Consider the following 22321-nt stretch of genomic DNA (forward strand, 5'->3'; position numbering starts at 1 on the left):
GTCTTCTGCTCATCCTCTCCATCGACGAACTCCTCTAATTTCCAATGTCCCCCAAAAGACTCTGTGAGCCAGTTGGTCATTGTCCTGGCCCTGTGTATTCAGCGTCCCACCCCCCTGCATCTTTTGTCCCATCCAACCCCAACCCTCCCTCTTAGGTATGTATTTACAGATCTTAGACCAGGAACGTTGCTTCTTTTGCCATCATCTTCTTGCCAGCTTGCAGCAGCGGCCCCTCATCCTCACCCTGCCTTTCCTTCCATGGATCCTCACATTCTAGGCCTCAGAGGACTGGAATAAACAGTTCTAGCTCTCTCCAATGACCCGCTGGGTCCTTCCCTTGAAGGAAAGCAAATCTGACTGGTCACACAAAAGAGATGTGTCGAGCTTTGCTTTTACCACTTTTCATTACAATTTTTAAAAGTCTGTACGGGGCCTGTCTCTCAATATAGGGATTAGAAAAATGGATTCAGAAGTTCTCCACACACAACTTCCCCAGAAACTCTTGTCTCAATTTGAGTTAAATAGGAGGCTCACACTTTGGCCTCAGGTTCCAGTCGTGTTCTCCAATCTAGCTTCTAGAGTTAGGAGATACCAGGCTGCTCATAAACTATCCTGGAGGTTCTCTGATCCTCCTTCAACCAGTGGGTTTGTGGCTGTGCAGTACTGTGTAGAGACACTGTTGAAAGCAGGTATCTGGACCAATCAAATCTTCCTTCCTCTACTTACTGCCTATTAATGCATCATCAAGAAAGGTCCAGTGTTGGCTCAATTTCAGGTCACCAAGGATTAACAACACGTCATTAAAAATTAAATATTGATGCGATGAACCTAAAACATCTCATACCCTATATCTAGGAAGCTCTCAGAACCAACCTGAAGAGGCTTCTGCTAAGTAAAGATGGGGAACTGTGAGCACCAGTAAGAACTGCAATGGACAGAAACACACCAAACACGCACAAGTTGATGACAAACACCACAACTTGTCAACAAAAACACTCAAGTTGACAATGCTAAAACACAAACAAAAACTAATTGCTCACAATTAGAGAATGCAAGGAAACTAAATCATTATTTTCAAACTTATTAAACAAAAAAAAAATTTTAAACCCTCCAACATTTATCCTTTTCCTTGTAGGACTATATCACTGGGTAACCAAATAGTAGATGAAGAATTGCTTACTTTAAAGAATTCCAGGGGCACCTGGGTGGCTCAGTGGGTTAAGCATCTATCTGCCTTTGGCTCAGGTCATGGACTCAGGGTCCTGGGATCAAGTCTTGCATTAGGCTTCCTGCTCAATGAGGAGTCGGCTTCTCCCTCTCTCTCTGCCCTTCTCTCCACTTGTGGTCTCTCTCTTGTACTTTCTCTCAAATAAATACTTAAGTAAATAAAAATCTTCAGGGACGCCTGAATGGCTCAGTGGTTGAGCATCTGCCTTCGGCTCAGGTCGTGATCCCGGGGTCCTGGAACTGAGTCCTGCATCAGGCTCCCAGTGGGGAGCCTGCTTCTCCCTCTGCCTATGTCTCTGCCTCTCTGTGTCTCTCATGAATGAATAAGTACAATTTTTAAAAATAAATAAAATCTTCAAAAAAATAAAGAATTGTAACTAATACATGAAGAGGGAAGGATAGAGGTAGATTGTCATGATTTTGCAGCCCCTAATGTGTTAGTAAACCTAGCATTCATCAATAACAGCACTGATGCCCAGATAAGCAGGTATCATGCACTTCTTGATGAAAGGACACAACACCTGTAATCTGTGCCCAAAAAAATCAAACCAGAATTTGATCAAGCCTAGTTTCCAACTGCCAATTTATGAATTAGAGAAGACAGAGGAACGCATTCAGCTGCATCAACAGTGGGAATGCAACCAGTAAAATCCAGCCAGTGGGAAAGCCTACAGGACAAATGACAAGGTTTCTTCAATAATTATGTTAGGTATGGGCAGGAGGCGGGTGGTAGGGAGAAGAAAAGTTGGAGACAAAAATTATATGTCAAAGGAAACTTTAAAAACATATCAATCAATCACAATGCAACCAATCTTGGTTGACTTCTAATCCAAATAGTATTTTTTTCAAAGCCTCTCATTATATTTATGGGAAAATTGATCATTTGAACATTAGCTGGGTATTTGATAACATTAAGCAATTTTTATTTTTAGGGGTAATCGTAGTATTATGGTTATGTCTTTTAATAGGAATCTTTATCTTTTTAAATATGCATGCTGAGGGGCGCCTGGGTGGCTTGCAGTCAGTTAAGTGTCTGCCTTCTGCTCAGGTCATGATCTCAGGGTCCTGGGATCAAGTCCTGAGTTGGGCTCCCTGCTTGGTGGAGAGTCTGCTTCTCCCTCTCCCTCTGCCCCTTCCCCACTCAGGCTCTTGCTCACTCTCACTCGCTCGCTCTTAATGAATAAATAAAAAATCTTTTAAAAATATCCATGCTGAAAATATTATTGATGAGGTGAGATGATGTCTTGGATCCGTTGGAGAATAACAAGCAGGAGGGCAATGCCTGAATATGGATTCAGAATTGGCCCTGAGGTGAAGGCTGCTCAGGGAGATGGATGTGGGGTTCACCATACTTTGCCTGCTAAACTCTGTGATAGAGCATTTTACAAAAACATGCATATTATAGCCTGGTGGGATAATTTATGGAGTTACTATTTGATTATTATTTTTATTATTCTTACTGCAGTTAAAAGAGAGCAAAAAAAAATTTTTTTAAGATTTTATTTATTTGAGAGAGAGCACATGAGCAGCGGGGAGGGTTAGAGGGAGAAGCAGACTCTCCACTGAGTGGGGAGCCTGATGCAGGACTCCGGCTCAGGACCTTGGGATCATAATCTGAGCCCAAGGCAGATGCTTCACCAACTGAGCCAGACAAAAAGAGTTAAAAGTGACTCCTTCTCTCCTCCTCCCCACCCACCCCTTCACAGAGGCAAGCTGTGCTTTGAGTCCCAGAGAACCCAGGCTTCCTTTGCAAACAGGGCAGAGGCAAAAGGCCTGTCTTCCAAAGCCTTCACACAAACACACAAACAGCTAAGCCATCTGGAGAGAGCAGGTGAGGTCTCCGGGCCTGGGGAGGGGAAAAGAGGGGCGGCAGGTATGTGGCCCCTATCAGAGGAGGGTGGGCGCATGGGAGGGGAAGGTAGGTCCCCTTCTCTGTAGCTCAGCTCCTCCTACAGTTTACTGTAGTCTTAACACTCATCATGGGAAGAAAGTTCCATATTTAAGAAGGCGTTCAGGTTTCTTCACGAGGGCCATTCTAGTTTCCCATACAGTGACCCCAGAAGATGACAGGACTTCTCAGGTGGGGCTGGGTGATGAGAAACAAGGGTCATGTTGTGGTACGTACTGTAGGTTTTGGAGGTACCATGCAAGAGCCCAGATTCTTGTGTGACAGATAAATTGAAGGCCCTTCATAATATGATTGGACAATCAGTGCTTGGAGTCAGACCTGATTTAGAAAAACAAAGTGGGGGTGTCTGGGTGGCTCAGTGGTTCAGCGTCTGCCTTTGGCTCAGATTGTGATCCCAGGGTCCTGAGACTGAGTCCTACATCGGGCTCCCCTGCTTCTCCCTCTGCCTATGTCTCTGCCTCTCTCTGTGTCTCTCATGAATAAATAAATAAAATCTTTTTAAAAAACCCAAAGTGATGCTTCAGGCATAAGTGCATGATGGTCGCCTTTCATGCCTGAGGGTCACATTATCTGTTAATTCCTTCCTAATATTGAAGAACTAAGAACCCCAAATCTCTTCACACGTAGATACTTCACTCTTTACGCTTTAGACACACGATTTTTGGTAATGGCTTACTTTTGGTAGCCACCACACTGGCTCATCTAGGTCTAGCCTCTATAATTTCTAAGAAATCCCCCAACTGTGATAATTTGGTCCTGATTAATCTTGACTCCCTTCCATTTAGGTCTGAAGATCATGAGTGTTTGAAAGAATTTGGGAATCATGGGGATCGTGATAGCTCACTTAGAATGTGACAAGAGGGGGACATTCTTGAATTTCACAGGCAAGTACAAAGTCTGGAGCTGTCGTTGAGTTGAACACAAAATACTTGCAGTATTTTGTAATCAGGGAATCTGACAGCCCGTTGAAAAGAAAGACCTGGGTGAGGGTCTAGGCAGACAGACAAAGGCCCTCAATGGTACTGGTGGGTGGGGACACTGGGATCTGAGATCTTCCCGATACTACGTTTCCTCTGTGTGACTTTCTCCTCTTCTCCATCTTAAATTTGGATTGCCCCCAGGTTCAGACCTCAGAGCCTTCCTCTCTGCTATCCCGTGGCCCTCCTTAGGTGATCCCACCCAACGCCACGGCTTTAAACATCACCAAACACTGACTCTTCCAACCACAGCCTCTGCCCTGGGCTCCAGGCTCAGACAACCAGCCTGGGGGTTTAGTTGACTTCTCCGTGTTTCTGTATTCCCAACTACACCCTCTGTTCCCCCAAAAGCTTAACTAATGGCACCTTGTCCCTTGGGCCAAAACCTGGTGGTTTTCCTTGACCCTTTTCTCTTTCTCCACTCGCATCTAATCCACCAGGAAATCCTTGTGGTTCTATCTCCCAAATGGATTGATGCCAACCACTTCTCACCCCACTTACCATTGTCACCCTTGTCTGAGAGGCCAAATGCCCTGTGACAGGCCACCGACTGGTTCCACATCATTTGGTAGCTTCTCTTCACAAATATCCAAAGTCCTTTCCCAGACTACAGAGACCTTCATGTTCTGGGCCTGCCTACCTCTCCACCCCCAGCTCCTGCTGCCTCCTTCTCTTTACTCAGGCCACCATGGCCTCAGTGGCTTCCTTGTTGTTCCTCCATGCTTGGCACTTATGTCCTCTCTGCAGCAAATGCTCTTCCCCAGTGCTCCTTCATTTCTTTCAGTTCACTGTTCAAATGTCACCTCCTGGAGAGATCATCCTGTATCACCCTGGCTAGAACAGTGCTCCCTTACCCTTATCCTGCTTTTTTCTCTACAGTACCTATCCCTATGTGAAATACAGATTGACTGGCTCATTGCTGTCTCCACACCTAAAAGCCAAGTTCCAAAGAGGACAGGGACTAGGTTTTGTTGAGCATTTCCTAGCATAGAGTATCACTGAATAAATGTTTAGGGAATGAATGAAGTTAAAACAACATATCCATCCTTTTTCATCAAATTCCTGAGGTCACTAGTTTAGGAAAACAGCCTTCCTGATTCCAGAAATCCTCCAAGTACCTGAACTCAACCTCATTATATAATTGTAAAAGATTTACTATATAAGAAAATATTTCTATTCATCACTCAACAGATATTGACTGAACACTTTGTAGTGACAGGTACTTATTAAGCCCTTAATGCTCAGAAATATCCCTACTAGGTAGATATGATGACTGCCATTTTATAGCTGGGCAATGAGGCAAGGGCCCATCCAATGACCTTTCCCAGGTCACATATCCTCACCTGACATAGGTGGAATCCCAGAAGCAGGCCCATTCTTTCCCGTAAACCATGCTGTAAAGCTATTTTAGCATGAACTTTAAGCCATCTCATTCCAGAACATTCTCTCCCATCCAGTACTAGCAGCAATACCACCAACAGGAGCATGGAAACCTCTGTGGTTCATCCCATCACCTCCCCTATTAAGTCTTCGGGGAGTCCTACACGCAGAGCTGGCTGCTTTCCACTCTGATCCCAAAACACCTCACCAACATTGCTGAACACCCACAGCTTGGTGTAAGTGCTTGTCTCAACGATGTCTCCCCCTAAGACTGAAATCTCTCAAGGACAAAGACTGTGTCTTATTCATTGTGGCATCGCTCGTGCCCTGAACAGTGTCCGGCACGTATTGGGAATTTAATAAATGTTGACTGGAGGGTATTATGCTGAGTGAAGTAAGTCAGTCGGAGAAGGACAAACATTATATGTTCTCATTCATTTGGGGAATATAAATAATAGTGAAAGGGAATATAAGGGAAGGGAGAAGAAATGTGTGGGAAATATCAGAAAGGGAGACAGAACGTAAAGACTGCTAACTCTGGGAAACGAACTAGGGGTGGTAGAAGGGGAGGAGGGCGGGGGGTGGGAGTGAATGGGTGACGGGCACTGGGTGTTATTCTGTATGTTAGTAAATTGAACACCAATAAAAAATAAATTAAAAAAAAATAAAAAAAAAATAAATGTTGACTGAATGAGTAGATGAATTGCATTAGGAACCACGTTTACATCTCAAGAAGCTGGAAGTGGAGTAAATGACCTCTTGGGCCCTCGTTTTGGCTTTGGTGATCACTCTTCACCTCTTATTTGCATGTTTGCTTCCCCAGTTCCTATTTCTGTGCTGGAATATTTGGGACATTTTCTGCCAACTGTTCTGTGTGACAGTGGCTCGTTCTTACTCATCACCTCCTCCAAGTGATAAGTGTTCAGAGTGAAAGCGTACCTCTTGAATTCCGAGGGCTCCATTTCACAGCAGCGTTGGGGGGAGGTTCTTGTTTCTGTCTGGCTGGAAACAGTCTGCAAGGGCTCAAATTTGGTGCCTCCAAGAGCTAATCTAATTGAATCCTCATGTACACAGTCATGAGCCTTTAAAAAGCTCAAGGCATCAATGGAATGCAGATATTTAAAAAAATCAATAGATACTATTTTTTGCATATCAAGTTGGCAAAATTGAAAACCAAAAAAAAAAAAATGCTGAGGTTTTCTCTAGAATAGCTCAAAAACGGTCTTAACAATAGGCTTATAAATAGGGGCGTTCCCAGCTCTTTAAAGTTGACTCAACCATTCCACTTCTAGGAATGTATCCTAAGCAAGTAATTAAGATTTAACTACCCGGATATTCATAATAATTTATCATAATAGAGAGAAATTGAAAATTATTTAAATGACCAAGAATAAAGAACTAGTTAAATTATAATAGATCCCAACAGTCAGATACTATTCTGTGATTAAATTTATATTTTGCGTGAAGATACATTAATACAGAAAAATTGTTCATGGTGTATTGAAGCACAGATTACATAATAGCATGGGTCATATGAATCTTGTCATAAATATTTGTTGTTTATTTGTTTCTCCTCCCTGATCTGCTGTGGTAGTATCTCCTCCTCCGGGTAGAGGCAGCCAGTGGTTGAACGATCCCTGGGATGATTCCTGCCTTCCATGGATGCCTAGGAGCAGGAACTCCTCAGCCCCTCGGCTATCCCTCCCAGGACTCTGACCATAGCCCATGCAAGGTCACCCTCTGTGACAATAGCCCTGGACAGGCTGTGCCAGTTATGAGATGTCTTGCTCCTCACTTCTTTGCCCCCAGAAACCCTCTGGCCTCCTGTCTGCCCTGAGCCTCATTCCCCAGCTCCTGTGGGCTCTGTGAGCACCTCAGCCCCCAGTGAATCCCATTTCACTTTGGTTAAGCAGGCTTGTTCCCATCCTTACAGTCAAGAACCCCAAACAATCAACCCCACAGTGATATTTTGAAGACATTGTATAAAAATACATAGTCCTCCATGATGGTTTAATTTTTTGCCCCTCCCTTTTTTCTTGTGGATATATGTGTGTTTTCATGTGATCCTTAGGTTGTGTGTTTTGCAGATACTCAGTATGCTTATCTTTTTGCTTTTCTAATGATGTCATGTGATATACAGTCTACATTTTAATGTCATTTACTAATCTTTTCCCCCAATTTTGCTGTTCAAATTTAGTGTGTAATCTCTGTGGAATTAACTTTTGTGTAGGGTGTAATAAAGGGATCTGGTTTTCCCACTATGCCTAGCCAGTTGTCCCAACATATTTACCGACATTCATCCTTCCAAATGAGCCCAGCATCACTGAATTAATCCAGTACTCTGGATACTGCTCCCCCGTCTTCCTCCTCTTCCATTGCCGGAAGGCTAAATGCTCAGCTACATCTTCCAGCTTCTTAGGTAGGGTGGTTCTTTGAGAGTTGTGCCTGCTGAGATGCTGGAGACAGTCAGTTGAGGAGCTTCTCAGTGAAAAGCGTCAGATAGCAGCTGGTGTGGCTGTTTGCCCACCCTCTTCTTCCTGCTGGAATGTAGAGGTGATCCCCAAAGATGCAGAGGCCCCCTGTGACCACCAGGGCAAATGGAGTGTGGGTCCTTAGGGCATCACTGAGGTACTGCCACAGCCCTGGACTCCTGACCACTGGGCTTTTATGTAAAAAAATAAATAAATTTGTATTTGCTCAAAAAAAAAAAAAATCCTGGGTTTTCTCCTCCTTTCTTGCTTACTGGTATTTTCCAATTTCTTTTTAAGGATTATGCATTGCAGGGCAGCTGGATGGCTCAGTGGTTGAGCGTCTGCCTTCAGCTCAGGTTGTGATCCCACAGTTCTGGGATCAAGTCCCGCATCAGGTTCCCTGCAGGAAGTCTGCCCGCATCAGGTTCCCTGCAGGAAGTCTGCTTTTCCCTCTGCCTATGTCTCTGCCTAGGTCTCTGCCTAGGTCTCTGCTTCTCTCTCTGTGTCTCTCATGAATAAATAAAATCTTAAAAATAAAATAAAAAATAAAAATAAAAACGAAGCAAAACCAAACCCTGACTTTTTAAAGCTATGCTTAAAGTCAGGTAACATTCAATGCATACCTTCACAAATTTCACAAACTTAGTGATAAATGGTTAGAAGCCTCCATCAAGATTCCATAGGGAGCAGCTGAAGACTAGCGAGGGAAGCCCCAGGATTTTCTGCCACTCCACACAGCTACTCATAAAGCTATGTCCAGATTTTTAGAATGAGCTATTTTATCTCCTCCAAAGAGTTAGAGTTGGCCCCAAATTTTCAACTTTGTGAATTTTTTTGATGAAAATAAAAGTTTCGGGCAGCCCCGGTGGCACAGCAGTTTAGCACCACCTGCAGCCCAGGGTGTGATCCTGGAGACAGGGGATCAAGTCCCACCTCGGGCTCCACGCAGGAGCTTCTCTCTCTGCTTCTCTCTCTGCCTGTGTCTCTGCCTCTCTAAATAAATAAATAAATACATACATACATACATACATAAATAAAATCTTTTTTAAAAATTTTAAAAAATAAAAGTTTCCTCAAATGAATGAAAGTTTTCTTCAGTAGGCGAGGTGAATAATTTAAGTCACGTTAAAAGCATTATGACTGCTAGCAAATTTTTAAAGGAGAAGAAAGAGCCACCAAGCCCACTTTCTGGGTATTTATCTAAAATGATTGAAAACAGGGTCTCAGAGATATGTACACTCATGTTCATAGCAGCCTTATTCACAAGAGCCAAGAAATGAAAGCAATTCAAATGTGCCTATTCCTGCAGAACCACTTTTGGACAGTACCCATTTATTTACTACTACCACATTTTTAAAAAAGATTTTACTTATTTATTGGGAGAGAGAGAAAACAAGCACAAGTGGGGGGGAAGGGCAGGAGAGAATCTTCAAGTAAACTCCCTGCCCAGTGTGGAGATTGATATGGGGCTCCATGTGGGGCTCAATCTCACCACCCTGAGGTCATGACCTGAGCCGAAACCAAGAGTCAGACGCTGAGCCATCCATTCACCCCATGAAGTGAAAGCAATTCAAATGCCCACCAATGAATGAATGGCTAAACAAAATGTGGTATGTACGTATGATGGAGTATTATTCAGCCTATAAAAAGGAAGGAAATCCTGACACCTGCTACCACATGGATGAACCTTGAGGACATTATACTAAGTGAAATAAGCCAGTCACAAAGAGACAAATACTGTGTGATTCATGGGCAGCCCGGGTGGCTCAGCGGTTTAGCACCACCATCAGCCCAGGTCAGGGCCTGATCCTGGAGACCCGGGATCAAGTCCCACATCGGGATCCCTGCATGGAGCCTGCTTCTCCCTCTCCTGTGTCTCTGCTTCCCTCTCTCTCTCTCTGTCTCTGTCTCTGTGTGTGTCTCATGAATAAATAAGTAAAATCTTTAAAAAATATATACTGTGTGATTCAACTTACATCCAGTATCTAACTCATAGTCATCAAACTCTCAGAAACAAAGTAGAATGGTACTTGCTAGTGACCGGGGGTAAAAGGGAGCTGTTTAAGGGGTATAGCCATTTCAGATTTGCAAGATGAAATGGTTCTGGAGATCTGTTTCACAAAAACGTAAATAGACTCGGCACTATTGAACCATACATGTGACAATGAAGAAGATGGCACATTTTATACTGTTTTTAATAAACCACAGTTTTTTAAAAAAAAAAAAAAAAGAAAGACAAAGCACTGCCTAAAACCTCCTAATTTCACAATCTAGAAGTAAACTTAAGAGCTTATAATTAATAGCACCATGAGGGATGCCTGGGTGGCTTAGTGGTTGAGCATCTGTCTTAGGCTCAGGGAGTGATCCCGAGGTCCTGGGATCGAGTCCCGCATCGGGCTCCCCACGGGAAGCCTATTTCTCTCTCTGCCTGTGTCTCTGCCTCTCTCTGTGTCTCTCATGAATAAATAAAATATTTATAAAAAAAAAAAAGGAGGAAAGAGAGGTAAAATACAAGCCGAAATAGTTGGGAGTATAAAGACAAATGTTGCCTTTGTGACTATGTCACATTTATTCTGCAGCTGGGAGATGGAAATGAGATTTCTGTGGGAAGTGTATGTTGCTCTTTTTTGGTGGCCTTGAAAAAAAAAAAAGACAAATTTATGCTAAAGAGAAAGGAATCCTATTCCAAAGAACTAACTCTTATGAATCCTAGAGAGAGAGACTTTCCTTGAAAGGTGTAAAGTTGGACAGCAGTCAGAATGTTCGAGAGATTTCTAGAAGGGGGTACCTGGTTTTGAGGCATCCTTCTGGGAGGGAGCCAATCCTCAGAAAGAGAACATGTCATCATCTGATTATAAAGACATTGGGACTGGGGATCCCTGGGTGGCGCAGCGGTTTGGCGCCTGCCTTTGGCCCAGGGCATGATCCTGGAGACCCGGGATCGAATCCCACGTCAGGCTCCCAGTGCATGGAGCCTGCTTCTCCCTCTGCCTGTGTGTGTCTCTGCCTCTCTCTCTCTCTCTCTCTCTCTCTCTCTCTGTGACTATCATAAATAAATAAAAAATTAAAAAAAAATAAAGACATTGGGACTAACTCACCAAACTGTGCTTCTCTGGCACCGGGGTCATGCATGGCAACAGGCTTCTAGAAGAGAACCCTGAGCCGCCCGCGTGCTCCAAACAAGTCCACGCCTGGGGCTCTGCACTTGGAACTTCACCGAAGTATGTTGGTGCAGGCCGCTGCTGCCAAATTATGTGCCCCTGGGTGCACTGCCACCTTAAAGGACAGTTCACATCCCCGCCACCCCCCTTAGCAGCTGCAGTGTGTCCCCAGTCGCAGCAGGTTGCGTGTTCATGCTCTGAGGGTCATCACACCTCCTTCCCCCCGCCGCTCTGCCCGGCCTAAAGGCATGTGGTCCGACTCACGTCTAGGTGGTGACTCTAACACGCGGACTAAGTGAGTGGCACGCCAGTTCTCCATTCCGGTTTCAACCCAAGTAGAATCTGGGGAAACAGGAGGAGGAAATGTCTCCCATCACTACACCTTCATTTTTATTTGGTCTCTTTAAATGGGATGACCACATATTAATTGTCTAAACAAGCACCTTCTAAAAGGGAGCTCTGTTACTAATCACGTTGGCATGAGGGGTACAGGCTGGGGCCACCCGGGGCAAACCAGGACATATGGTCACCCTACATATGAAGAGAGGAGTTGAATGAAGAAGACACAAGTTGCAGAGCCCCCGGCTGACCCCAGGTGACACCACACACAAACAACAATAGCTCAGTGTAGTAAGCCACTCAGGTGTTAGGGTTAATTGTTAATCACAACACAACGTAGCCCCAACTGACAAATGCAGCCCCCCATAGCTGTGAATCTTTGTCATCCCCCCTGCGACATGGGGGTAAGGTGGACCCATTTCAGCGGGCGGCTGTGAGGGTTCAATGAGCTGATATGTGCAAAGCACAGTGAATGGGGCACGAGCATTAGCTGTCATAACATGGAGACTAAAAGAACACTCTAAGGACACAGTGAAGTCAAATTGCAAGCAGATGGGGTCATTCCTCGGGAATGGCAGGAGAGCCGGCCACCCCTCCCTCCTGTCATACTAGTTGCTGCCCTTTAGAGGTCCTGAGGCCCTCACCCCTCTCAATCTGTTAGCTGATCTTCCCCTAATCCGCACACTCCATGGACCATCACTCCACCTGCGTTCTGTGAAGTCCTCAACTACCCTGACCTTCCATTCCTTCCATCTCAGATGACAAAACCTCAACCCCGAATCAACACAACAACCCAAGTGCTCCAAACAAGTCCACGTCTGGGGCTCTGCACTTGGCACTTCACTGAAGTATGTTGGTGCAGGCTGCTGCTGCCAAACATACTTTGGGGCTACTGGACGAAATCCCCTGGGGGTTTCCTGGAAATCCTTACATGGGCTCTTTCTCAACTCCTGCTCTGTAACCTACTACCTTCTTCCTCGTTCAAAAATGAAACAGGCCATTGGGGAGGAGTTTGCTAGTTCATGTTCCAACCCTCCCCAAAGCAATCTTTCTTTTTGCTCTGGAACCTCGGTGGCTTCTCCTGATTCCTTGGGGTCTTTGTCTCTGGCTTCTGTGCTGGCCCTCAGCTCTTTGAGTACAAACACACCTGCATGTGCCTGTCCCCTCTTCCAGAAATAACTCCCTCAACCTCGCTGTCTCTGTCTAGCCCTGTCTTCATGCTCCACTTTACTGTAGCCTTCTGGTCCTCAACTCGCTGAACCCTGCACCCTGTCACTCACCGAATCTGCTCCTGCAGAGCACCTCTGTTGCTACAGCTGGTGGACGTTTTCTGTCTTGAATGTACCCGCCCTCTCTCTGGCACTTGGTTTCTCTTTGTGATCCTCCTTCCTTGGCTTCCAGATGCTGCTCTCCTGTTTCCTCCCCTTGGGCTTCTCCTTCCCAGTCTCTCATGGGCTCCTCCTCATCTGCCTTCCCTCAAAGGCTGATGTTCTTCATGCGTTGTTGGCCTCTTCTTTTTCCTTTCCACTACTTTTCTACTTTTTTTCTTAACAATTACTCACATGCTGAGGCCTCCAAAATCCATATCTCTTGCCAGATATTCCTTCTACTTGTCCAATTGCTTGTTCGATGTCTCCCCTGGGTGTCTCACTAGCTCCTCGATCCCAGGGTGTCCACTGCCAAACTCCCCATTTTTGCCCACCAACCCTGACTTGTTTCTTGATTTCCTAGCTACATAAATGGCTCTATAATCCACCTGCTGTCCAAGCCAAAAGCCTGGGATTCCCATTTGATTTTTCCCAACCTATCCCCTTCCACCAACCAAGTCCCATGCTAACCGGTCTTCCTGCTTCTGTCTCGACTCTCCAAGATCTATTTTCCATACGATTTCAAATGATCTCCATGATCTTCAGAAAAAAGTCCAAATTCTAACACTAAAATCCTAACTGTATGCCTAACCCAATATCCTTAATGAAATTGCATCTCTCATCGTGTTCCCCAAATCTCCTACATGCCAAATATACTACACTATCGTCAATTCCCAGACTGCTCCATGTTTCAAGGAACCCCTCTCCCCTGGTGTTTGTTACTTGCTTCTTCCCCTTAGAAACACCCTGTGTCCAGCCACCAGCTTAGCAAACAACTCATCCCTACCTTAGATATCATCTGATCTGGGAGGCCCTCTCAGCTCATCAGACTCTGCTCCCCGTCCCCCAGAAACTCACTCACCAGGCCGAATGAGCTGCTCCTCTTTTGCACTTCCAGAACACCAAAATGTGTCCCAGCCTGAACTGTGGTTGCTGATTGACTTGCAGATCTCCCTCACTAAACCATGACCTCTATTAGTTACTGATGGAGCCACCTCAGAGTTCCAGTTCCTAACACAGTATCTAAGAATACTGAGTGAATGTGTCATGAACCAATGAACAAATGTGACAAATAGTGTCTTGGGTAGCAGCCCCCTGTCTTGCATGCCTAGAAGGAAGAATCATAAGCAACATCAAATATTTATGTGTGTATATACATATATATACACACATACGCAGAGGGGAAGTATCTTCAAATAGAGATCATGTAAAGAATGATCCATGAAAGAATGTAGTCATTATGGAAGATTATTCATTTTCCTTCACCTTATTTTCCCTTTGCTTGTAAGTCCCTGGGTCTCTCTCCATCATGATTCCTTATGCTCAGATAACTTTATTCTGCTCCTTCCACAGTTGTACCTCCTGCACACCACACAATTTCTCAATATTCTTACTCATTATTCAGAACAATATTCTCATGGCTATTCTGAATAGCTAAGAATTCTAAAGACCAGAAGAGAACTGCCACTTCCTTACTTTGTCAATTTCCATTCATATCTTCTTATCTCTAGATTCAATAACCTTGACTCTGTTAGCTACTCTATAAATGGTAACACGCTGGATCAGCACACTTAAATTTTACTCTAAGTAACTATTAGAGATTGGTAGTGTTGAGATTGGTAATCAACACTCATAAGGGATGAATTATTAATATTCATTCCAACAACTCCCCTTCCAGATCAGATGCTGAAAGGTTTGTTGTTTGTTGTTTCACCAAGTTGCTACTCATCTTCAGTCTGTGGTCACTCTGCCCCATCCCAAGATCTTTCTATGACATATCTTGGGTCATTCTGGTCATTCTTCATTTTGTCAGCTTAATGAATTTGAAGGTCATCTATCTGGATTTTATTGTAGAAAATCCACAACAGGGGCACCTGGGTGGCTCAGTGGTTGAGTATCTGCCTTCGGCTCAGGTCATGATCCCAGGGTCCTGAGATTGAGTCTCGCATCAGGCTCCCCACAGGGAGCCTCCTTCTCCCTTTGCTTATGTCTCTGCCTCTCTTTCTGTGTTTCTTTGTTTCTGTGTTTGTTTCTGTGTTCTTTCTCATGAATGAATGAGTAAATAAATAAATAAATAAATAAATCTTAAAAAAAAGAAAATCCACAACAATGCACGGATAATGTTAAAATGTTTTAAAGAATTGGCTTTAAAATAATTAGTCATTTGTCATTCTGTAAGTCTAGACATACCAAATAAATTTGTGTTCATCTTTAAAAAAACAAAGTATCTTGAAATAGTTGTCACCAGGTATTAATTAGCATGTGTAGGAATTATAAGATGTAAAATTAACAAAGACAGGCCATCTTTACAGTCATCCTTTCAATGAGAAATTAAGTCTTCAGGGCACCTAGCCGTCATCTACCACCATCATGGCTATGTAGTCCTTGTAACGAATGGAATTCGATTCTGGGTCAATTGCAGCGGACAACATTTCTTCCATTTCTTCCTGAGAAAAAGGCTCACCTGGGAAGGACAAGAAGGCATATTCATCACTGACAATCTTCTGAAATTTTTTTTTCTCTTCCCACCAGCCAGCTTCATTGCCCTGGAGCCACCCAGACCCCGATGGGTCGCTGGCTCCCCTCCCTGGAGCCCTGAAGACAGCACACCACACCAGTCCAGGGATTCCAAGAGCCTGCTGTTGTGCCCCTACCAGATTTTGGACTTATTTAACCTTGTAGATGTCATAGCTCAAGCAACCTATGAAATCAATCACTTCAGCCAACATAGCAGGAGAATATTAAGACACCCTGAATGAAGTTGTTTATTTATTTAAATTAAGGCTATTGGGATTGCCTAAGGATTCACCCGAAGTCCCAGTTTTCTAGGAAGTCTTATCACTACGTTCTCAACGATGTGAGGACAGGACTACATGGTCATTATGCAAAATTTCTCAAGAGCAGATAGCAGAGGCTCGAACTGTAACAAGTGTATCTCTGACTATTCCCTAACCAGGTCTGGCCAATGTTGTGATGCCAGCTGAGCCCAGGGACAGATACCATTCATCAACCATGTCAAAATGGCCCTCTTTGTCACAGCTCGGCCCAGTGTTGCTGTTGAACAAAACCAAAGGTTGCATAGAAAATCTGTGGCTTTAGCTGGATTCAGATAGCAGCTGAGGATCATCTTGGACATTGTTTTCATCAAGATGAGAAGCAAAATTAGGAAGAACGGAAGAACACTGGAAATGTTACTGGCTACTTAAGAAAGAACTTTGTCCTGATACTAAGCAAAAATTCAGAAACATCCAAATCATCACTTTCCCCCTAAAGAGTCTTCTCTGAGCAGGTAAGTTACCAAGGCCTGAGGATCACTTACCTTCTGAGCTTGTCACCTGCAACTACAAACAATGCTTTCTAAGTTGGAATTCAGCCCATACTACAGAAATTATTCAAGTGGGGATCATGATGATGATGATGACAGATTACCAAACAAGGAACATGTGTTGAGTTCTTGAAACCATACTTACATCCTAAGAAAAGAAAAAATGCCTACAGAGCCTACAGAGACAGATTCTGAATCTTTCTTATACCTGATTAAAGGCTAAATCCACTACCAATGAACTCTGATGGGCACCATGGAAGTCCTTAAAAGAATACTAGTAACAACCACTTATTGAGAGCTACTGTGTGCCAGACACTGACCTATGTGCTTCAGATACATTAACTAGGTCAACCTCCCAGGCATCTCATTAGAGGTAAGAACTGCTACCCCACTTACAGAAGAGGACACCAGGGCTGCCTGGGAGGCTCAGTGAGTTAAGCATCCGACTCCTGATTTCAGCTGAGGTCATGATCTCAGGGTCATGGGATCAAGTCCCGAGTTGGGCTCCATGCCCAGTAGGGAGTCACCTTGAGATTCTCTCCTTTCTCTCCCTCTGCCCCTCCCCCTGCTTGTGCTCTCTCTCTCTTGCTTTCTCAAATAAATAAATAAATCTTAAAAGAAGAGGAAGAAGAAGAAGAAAGAGGAGGAGGAGGAGAGGACTCCAGCAGTCAGACAGGAGGCTGCCCGTCTCAGCCAGTGGATGGCAGAGCTGGGATCTGGACACCATAGCCCAGCTCAAGGTCCCCAAACTCAAGAAGCAACTCGACTTCTCAAAACAAGGCCTGGCTCACAGTAAAATCCAGAAGGCAGTCATGCCACTTCCTTGGGCAAGGAAGGAGATACGCAGTACTTGATTAAGGATGGAAGGAGAACTGCTTAATGATGAAGAGCACAATCTTGGGAGGCTGACTGCCTGGGTTCAAATGCTCAGCTGTCTCCTCAGCTTTAAGGTCTGGGACAAGTCACTTAACCTCTCTATGCCTTAGTTTTCTTGTCTAAAATGAAGTGACAATAATAAGTGTCTACAGAATATGGTCATTATAAGAGTTATTATTTAAATAGCATTTAGAATGTTGCCTAGCACATAGGTGGCAATATGTGTTTATTTAAAAAGAAACATTTTTTTGAGGGCCACCTGAATTGCCTAGTCAGTTAAGCGTCTGCCTTCAGCTCAGGTCATAATCTCAGGGTCCTGGGATCAAGCCCTGCATCAGGCTTCCTGCTCAGTGGGGAGTCTGCTTCTCCTTCTGCCTCTGCCTGCCACTCTCCCTGCTCATGCACTCTCTCTCTCTCTCTCTCTCGTTCTCCTTCTCCCCCACCAAAATAAATAAATAAAATCTTTAAAAAAATTTTTTTGAGAACTTCCCTGCTGCTAAATACTGTCTGACATCAACACATGCCTGGACATCTTGTAGGAATTTGATTCAATGTAACCACATTGACATGTTTGTCATGTGACATCCTGGGCATTCAGAATGCATATTCCCAATCTGACCAATATTCTGTGGATATTGCGAAAAGTCATGTTGTATCCATTGCAGTCCATTTCTGATCTCTCTATGGCGGCAGCAGCGTTACCACAATACGCTCATCCAGGTCAAACCTCTGCTACCTCTGCCTCAGCTCCCACCTCTGTCCCCTGTACTCTGTGACTCACAAAGACCCATGGATCCTGTCCCACTGTACCTATCTCTTCTTTCCATTCCCACTGCCAGCACTGGACTGACCCCACTAGGATAGCTGCACAAAGCCCCAGTAGCCTCCTGACTTCCCTCACTGTAACATTTTTGGATCTCTCTCCATTGGCCCCTTCACACATTCTTCATTCATCTGCTCGTTCATTCATTCAACACACATTTATTCAGACTTACTCTGCAGGGGCTGGAATGTGCAAGACTTTACTCCTGCTCTCAGCAACTCATCATACAAAGTATATTACCTTGAGAATCCACTGTCTTATACTGCGAATTGTCTTATGTTACTTTTATTTCCCCCAGAATAATATCCTGGAGAAATGGAGAAGATTTAGTACCTCTCACCGCACTTGGCACGCCTCACCTACACACAGCAGGTCACCATATCAGTGCCTCTGAACTGTGTCAGGCCATTTTGACTAAATTCATATTGCCTAATATAATCCAGGATTCACTCCCCCTAATTAAGCCTTAGGGTTAAGAGGCTGATGCTTTCAAGGCCATTTCCTCCCATCACAGTAAACCCCTAAGACATCTGTTACAGTGTCACAAGAGTGCTTGGGAACGGCTATGACAGCCATGTCATCCTTGCCCTCACTGCCTACAGCCCCACATCGTGGTGGGTCAGGTCGACATGGTCCAGGCAGCTGCACAGGTGGAAACAGTGTTTGTCTCCCTTCCTCAGAATTACTTGCATTTGTGATTCCATCTCAAGTGATTGCAGCTCTGAATCACAGAGGACTCAATCTGCAAACCAGCGAACTGAACAAGGGATGGGAGGTTGGGGAGGTGCAAACCAGAGAACTGAACAAGGGATGGGAGGTTGGGGAGGTGACCAAGATGAGTGTGGTTGAGAAAGCCCATTAGGTCACTGACATTCAGGCAAAACAAACTTACACATCAGCCTAAGCAGAGAGAGTTCCTCAAGGAAACATGTCGGCATAGAGAGGTATGCCAATATTATGGATAAGTGTGTGTGTGTGTGTGTGTGTGTGTGTGTGTATAGGTCAAGGTCAAAGCAAATGTAGAGTTCCACCAGCATAAGAAGCTGTAAGTGTTTGGATGAATTCCATTCAATAGAGACTGTGTTATCTGTAACTTCATCAACTGAAACACTCTTAAAAAAGGAATTTTTATATAATCCAATTCAAATCTTCAATCTAGTAACCAGCATTGATTTATAGTGATTGACAGTTCATGTTTTCCAAGTGGCATAGCTTTTATTCTGAAGAATACTCTAAGTGAAAGGAGGGATTTCAATTTACAGAAGTATCTTTATACGTTACAAGATCCTAGAAGGCAACAATCAATCTCCCCATAACCTCCCCTTTGCCCACTTATGCCCCCAAAACTGAAACCACCCCAAAACCAAAATAATAGGAATAGTAAATAACTCTTTTAACCAGAATGATTGACTTAAAAGCATTCCCTAGGGGCATCTGGGTGGCTCAGTGGTTGAGCATCTGCCTTTGGCTCAGGGGGTGATCCTGGGATCCTGGATCTAGTCCCACAACGGGCTCCCCACAGGGAGCCTACTTCTCCCTCTGCCTAAGTCTCTGCCTCTCTCTGTGTCTCTCATGAATCATTTAAAAAACTTTTTAAAACAAGCATCTCCTAGAATTTTTCCATAATATTTGTCAAATTATTAATCACTTAAATAAGTCACAATTATAAAATAAGTAATAAATCACTGGTACCTTCTTCAGTCATATACTTGATCAATTCTTCCTTAGTTAGAAATCCACGTTTGGATGGATCTAACACCTAGTAGAAAAGAAAAGATAGATATTATATTTTTTTACTTGGTGAATAAATTCTACAACATGAATTTTTCATATATAAACATATATAAAATCTGGAGCTTACACACCTCAAATGCTCGAAGAAGGATATCTTCTGGAATTGGTCTGTACCTAATTTATGCAGTAAAAGGAGCAAATGCCACAGGATTTAGCTCAGTTTTGACACAAAAATGATCACATAAAATGAAATAAAAGCTGCTAATATACAAGGATAATAATACTTCCCTCACTGTAACATTTTTGGATTTCCAGATCTGAAAGTTGAGAGCACTCCACACCCAAAGAAGATGCTTATTTCAAAATCACTGGCATACGTGATGATATCTATTAGCCTTTTTCATCACTATGAAAATCAACTTATTTGGAAACAAAATTTCTACAATAAACTAACTGTGGTAAGCTCAGACTACACATTCCTTAGAAAAATAATCAGGGCAAATTCTCATTGATAACTCAAAATAGAAGATAATAAATATGTTGTTGATTTATGCTTTCTGTGGCCTTTTTGCTCTGTGATTACATTTTGCTTATTGGCTTAATGCAAATGTGGCTGGTATTCCTAAGCACATGTCAACTGGCAGTTCCGGGGTCTAGTGAAGAGTCAGAGGGAAGTTATCCCAGGATAAATACTGGTTGGGTATAATACACAAAGTGAGAAAGCCAAGTGTTTTGAAATTAACATAATCTTAGTCATTACTTCACCGTAACAGGTGCATGTTCTCACCTTTTTTCTAGTAGTACTTTGGTCATCACTGGAAGAAATTTTTCAAATCGAATGTATCCAGTGGGTTCTTCCTCCTCTACCTAGATATTCAATGAAAAATTGCCATGCGTTACCTCAACAAGTGTACTGAGCCACTCCTTTTTCACTATGCCAAGCGCTAGAGATTTGATACTGAGCATTCTCGGGCACAGTCTCTGCTCGTAGAGTTTCTATCTGGTAGTGGAAACAAGAGTGTTAACTATAAGCACAGTGAAGTGAAGGAGCATGGGTCTATTGGAGTACAGAGCAAGGGAAAGTTCTAGGCCAGGTCAGGAAAAGCACTCATGAGGAAATCACACTGGAGCTGACTCCAGGTAGAGGAAACTGAGTGCCCCATGGAGGCCAGGAGGCTGGGAGGCATAGGAAGCATGGAAGGGGATGTTCCCAGATGAGGCTGGAGGAAGAGACAGGAGCCAGACCTTGCAGGGTCTTAAATGAGCTGTGGAAGTGACTTTGGTTGTTACGCTGAGACCAACAGGAGACCCCTGAAAGTCTGGTAGATGTGCCTATGAAAGATCACACTGGTTGTGGGTGAGGTGGCTTCTGTGGTGGGCTCAGCAGATCATAGAGCTCGGAGTAGAGCGGTGGCCATGAGGGAGAAGTGGATGGTTTCAAGGAATATTTAAGAAGTAAAAGCAATAAGACCCAGTGGCACCTGGGCTCAGTCAGTTAAATGTTTGACTCTTGGCTTTGGCTCTGGTCATGATCTCAGGGTCATGAGATCTAGTTCCGTGTTGGGCTCTGTGCTCAGCAGGTATTCTGTTAGAAATTTCCCCTCTCTCTCTGCCCTTGACCTGGTCACATGCGTGCATGTGTTTCTCTCTCTCTCTCTCTCAATAAATAAATAAATCTTTAAAAAAAAAAAAAAAAGGTAATAGGACCTGGTGCTGGTGCTGCATCTATTATGGGCAAGAATGAGAAATGAGAGAGGAGTCCAGGATTCTGACTTGCACAAATGGGTTGGAGTGATGATCTTCTCTGGGATAAGGAACACTGGATAAGGGACCAGGTTAGAGGACCAATCATATCTCAAGGACCAAGCACACATCAAATTACTTTAATAATTATTAAATGCCTACAGCGTTAATGGAACTTTGTTATATCACCATTAGATAAGAGAATACTACATCTGAGAAAGAGAAATTTTGGTACCTAGCACTATTAGATGAGAATGAGAGATTCCCGCCCACAGGTTCAACTTTGATCGTGTAGCTGAACAAAACGCTATTGATCTGAACTTTCATGTCAGGCTATTTACAAGGAGCTGTAAATTTTCCTCTCCCTTTCAAAAGTCCTATTAAAAGGCTCATATATCCCAATTCAACAGAGGACCTTTCAACAGATTTATTGAGTAAAAAAAATAAGAAATCTGTAAGTTGTCGCTAACTGGAACATACTGTCGTCCAAATGACTATTTTTCAGTGGTTATTCTAGATGCTTTCACGTAGTATGAGGGGAGCCCTCAGGCTCCACTATCAACAGACAAAGTCATCCATAATGACAGTGATACTCCAGAATCTCTGAGCCCATCAATACATGAACAATTGTTTCAGCTGCCTCTAGGTACAAGGCAAGGTTGTGCAAATTAATGTTCATCTGGCTCTGCTGTGCTTGAGTAGCACTCTGTAACTACCTACCGCAAGAGCCTCTTAAAAATAAAATGTCAATCTCATGAGACTACCTGTGGAGGGATAATTTTTAAATTAAAATCGTGAGTTTCGGGATCCCTGGGTGGCGCAGCGGTTTGGCGCCTGCCTTTGACCCAGGGCGTGATCCTGGAGACCCAGGATCAAATCCCACGTCGGGCTCCCGGTGCATGGAGCCTGCTTCTCCCTCTGCCTGTGTCTCTGCCTCCCTCTCTCTCTCTCTGTGTGTGTGACTGTCATAAATAAATAAAAAAAAATTA

The 22321-nt window shown here is 43.8% G+C and overlaps 1 protein-coding gene across 4 annotated transcripts in view; it reads right to left on the reverse strand.

Annotated features, from left to right (window-relative positions):
• Window positions 1-14943: 14943 nt before the first annotated feature.
• The window catches only part of DRC8 (dynein regulatory complex subunit 8), a 120620-nt gene continuing 113242 nt past the window's right edge, over window positions 14944-22321 (reverse strand). For 3 of the 4 annotated variants that reach the window (XM_077901377.1, XM_077901374.1, XM_077901375.1), the window contains 4 exons: window positions 20377-20456; window positions 19721-19763; window positions 19548-19614; window positions 14944-15295 (listed from right to left, as the gene is read on the reverse strand). In XM_077901377.1, the coding sequence (XP_077757503.1) occupies window positions 15180-15295; window positions 19548-19614; window positions 19721-19763; window positions 20377-20456 (306 nt within the window). In that variant the 3' untranslated portion in view covers window positions 14944-15179. The remainder of the gene's footprint in view (window positions 15296-19547; window positions 19615-19720; window positions 19764-20376; window positions 20457-22321) is intronic. The other variant, XM_077901376.1, reaches the window with a different exon arrangement.

Source organism: Canis aureus, chromosome 6 (genome assembly GCF_053574225.1).
Source record: "Canis aureus isolate CA01 chromosome 6, VMU_Caureus_v.1.0, whole genome shotgun sequence".
NCBI classification, from domain to species: Eukaryota; Metazoa; Chordata; class Mammalia; order Carnivora; family Canidae; genus Canis; species Canis aureus.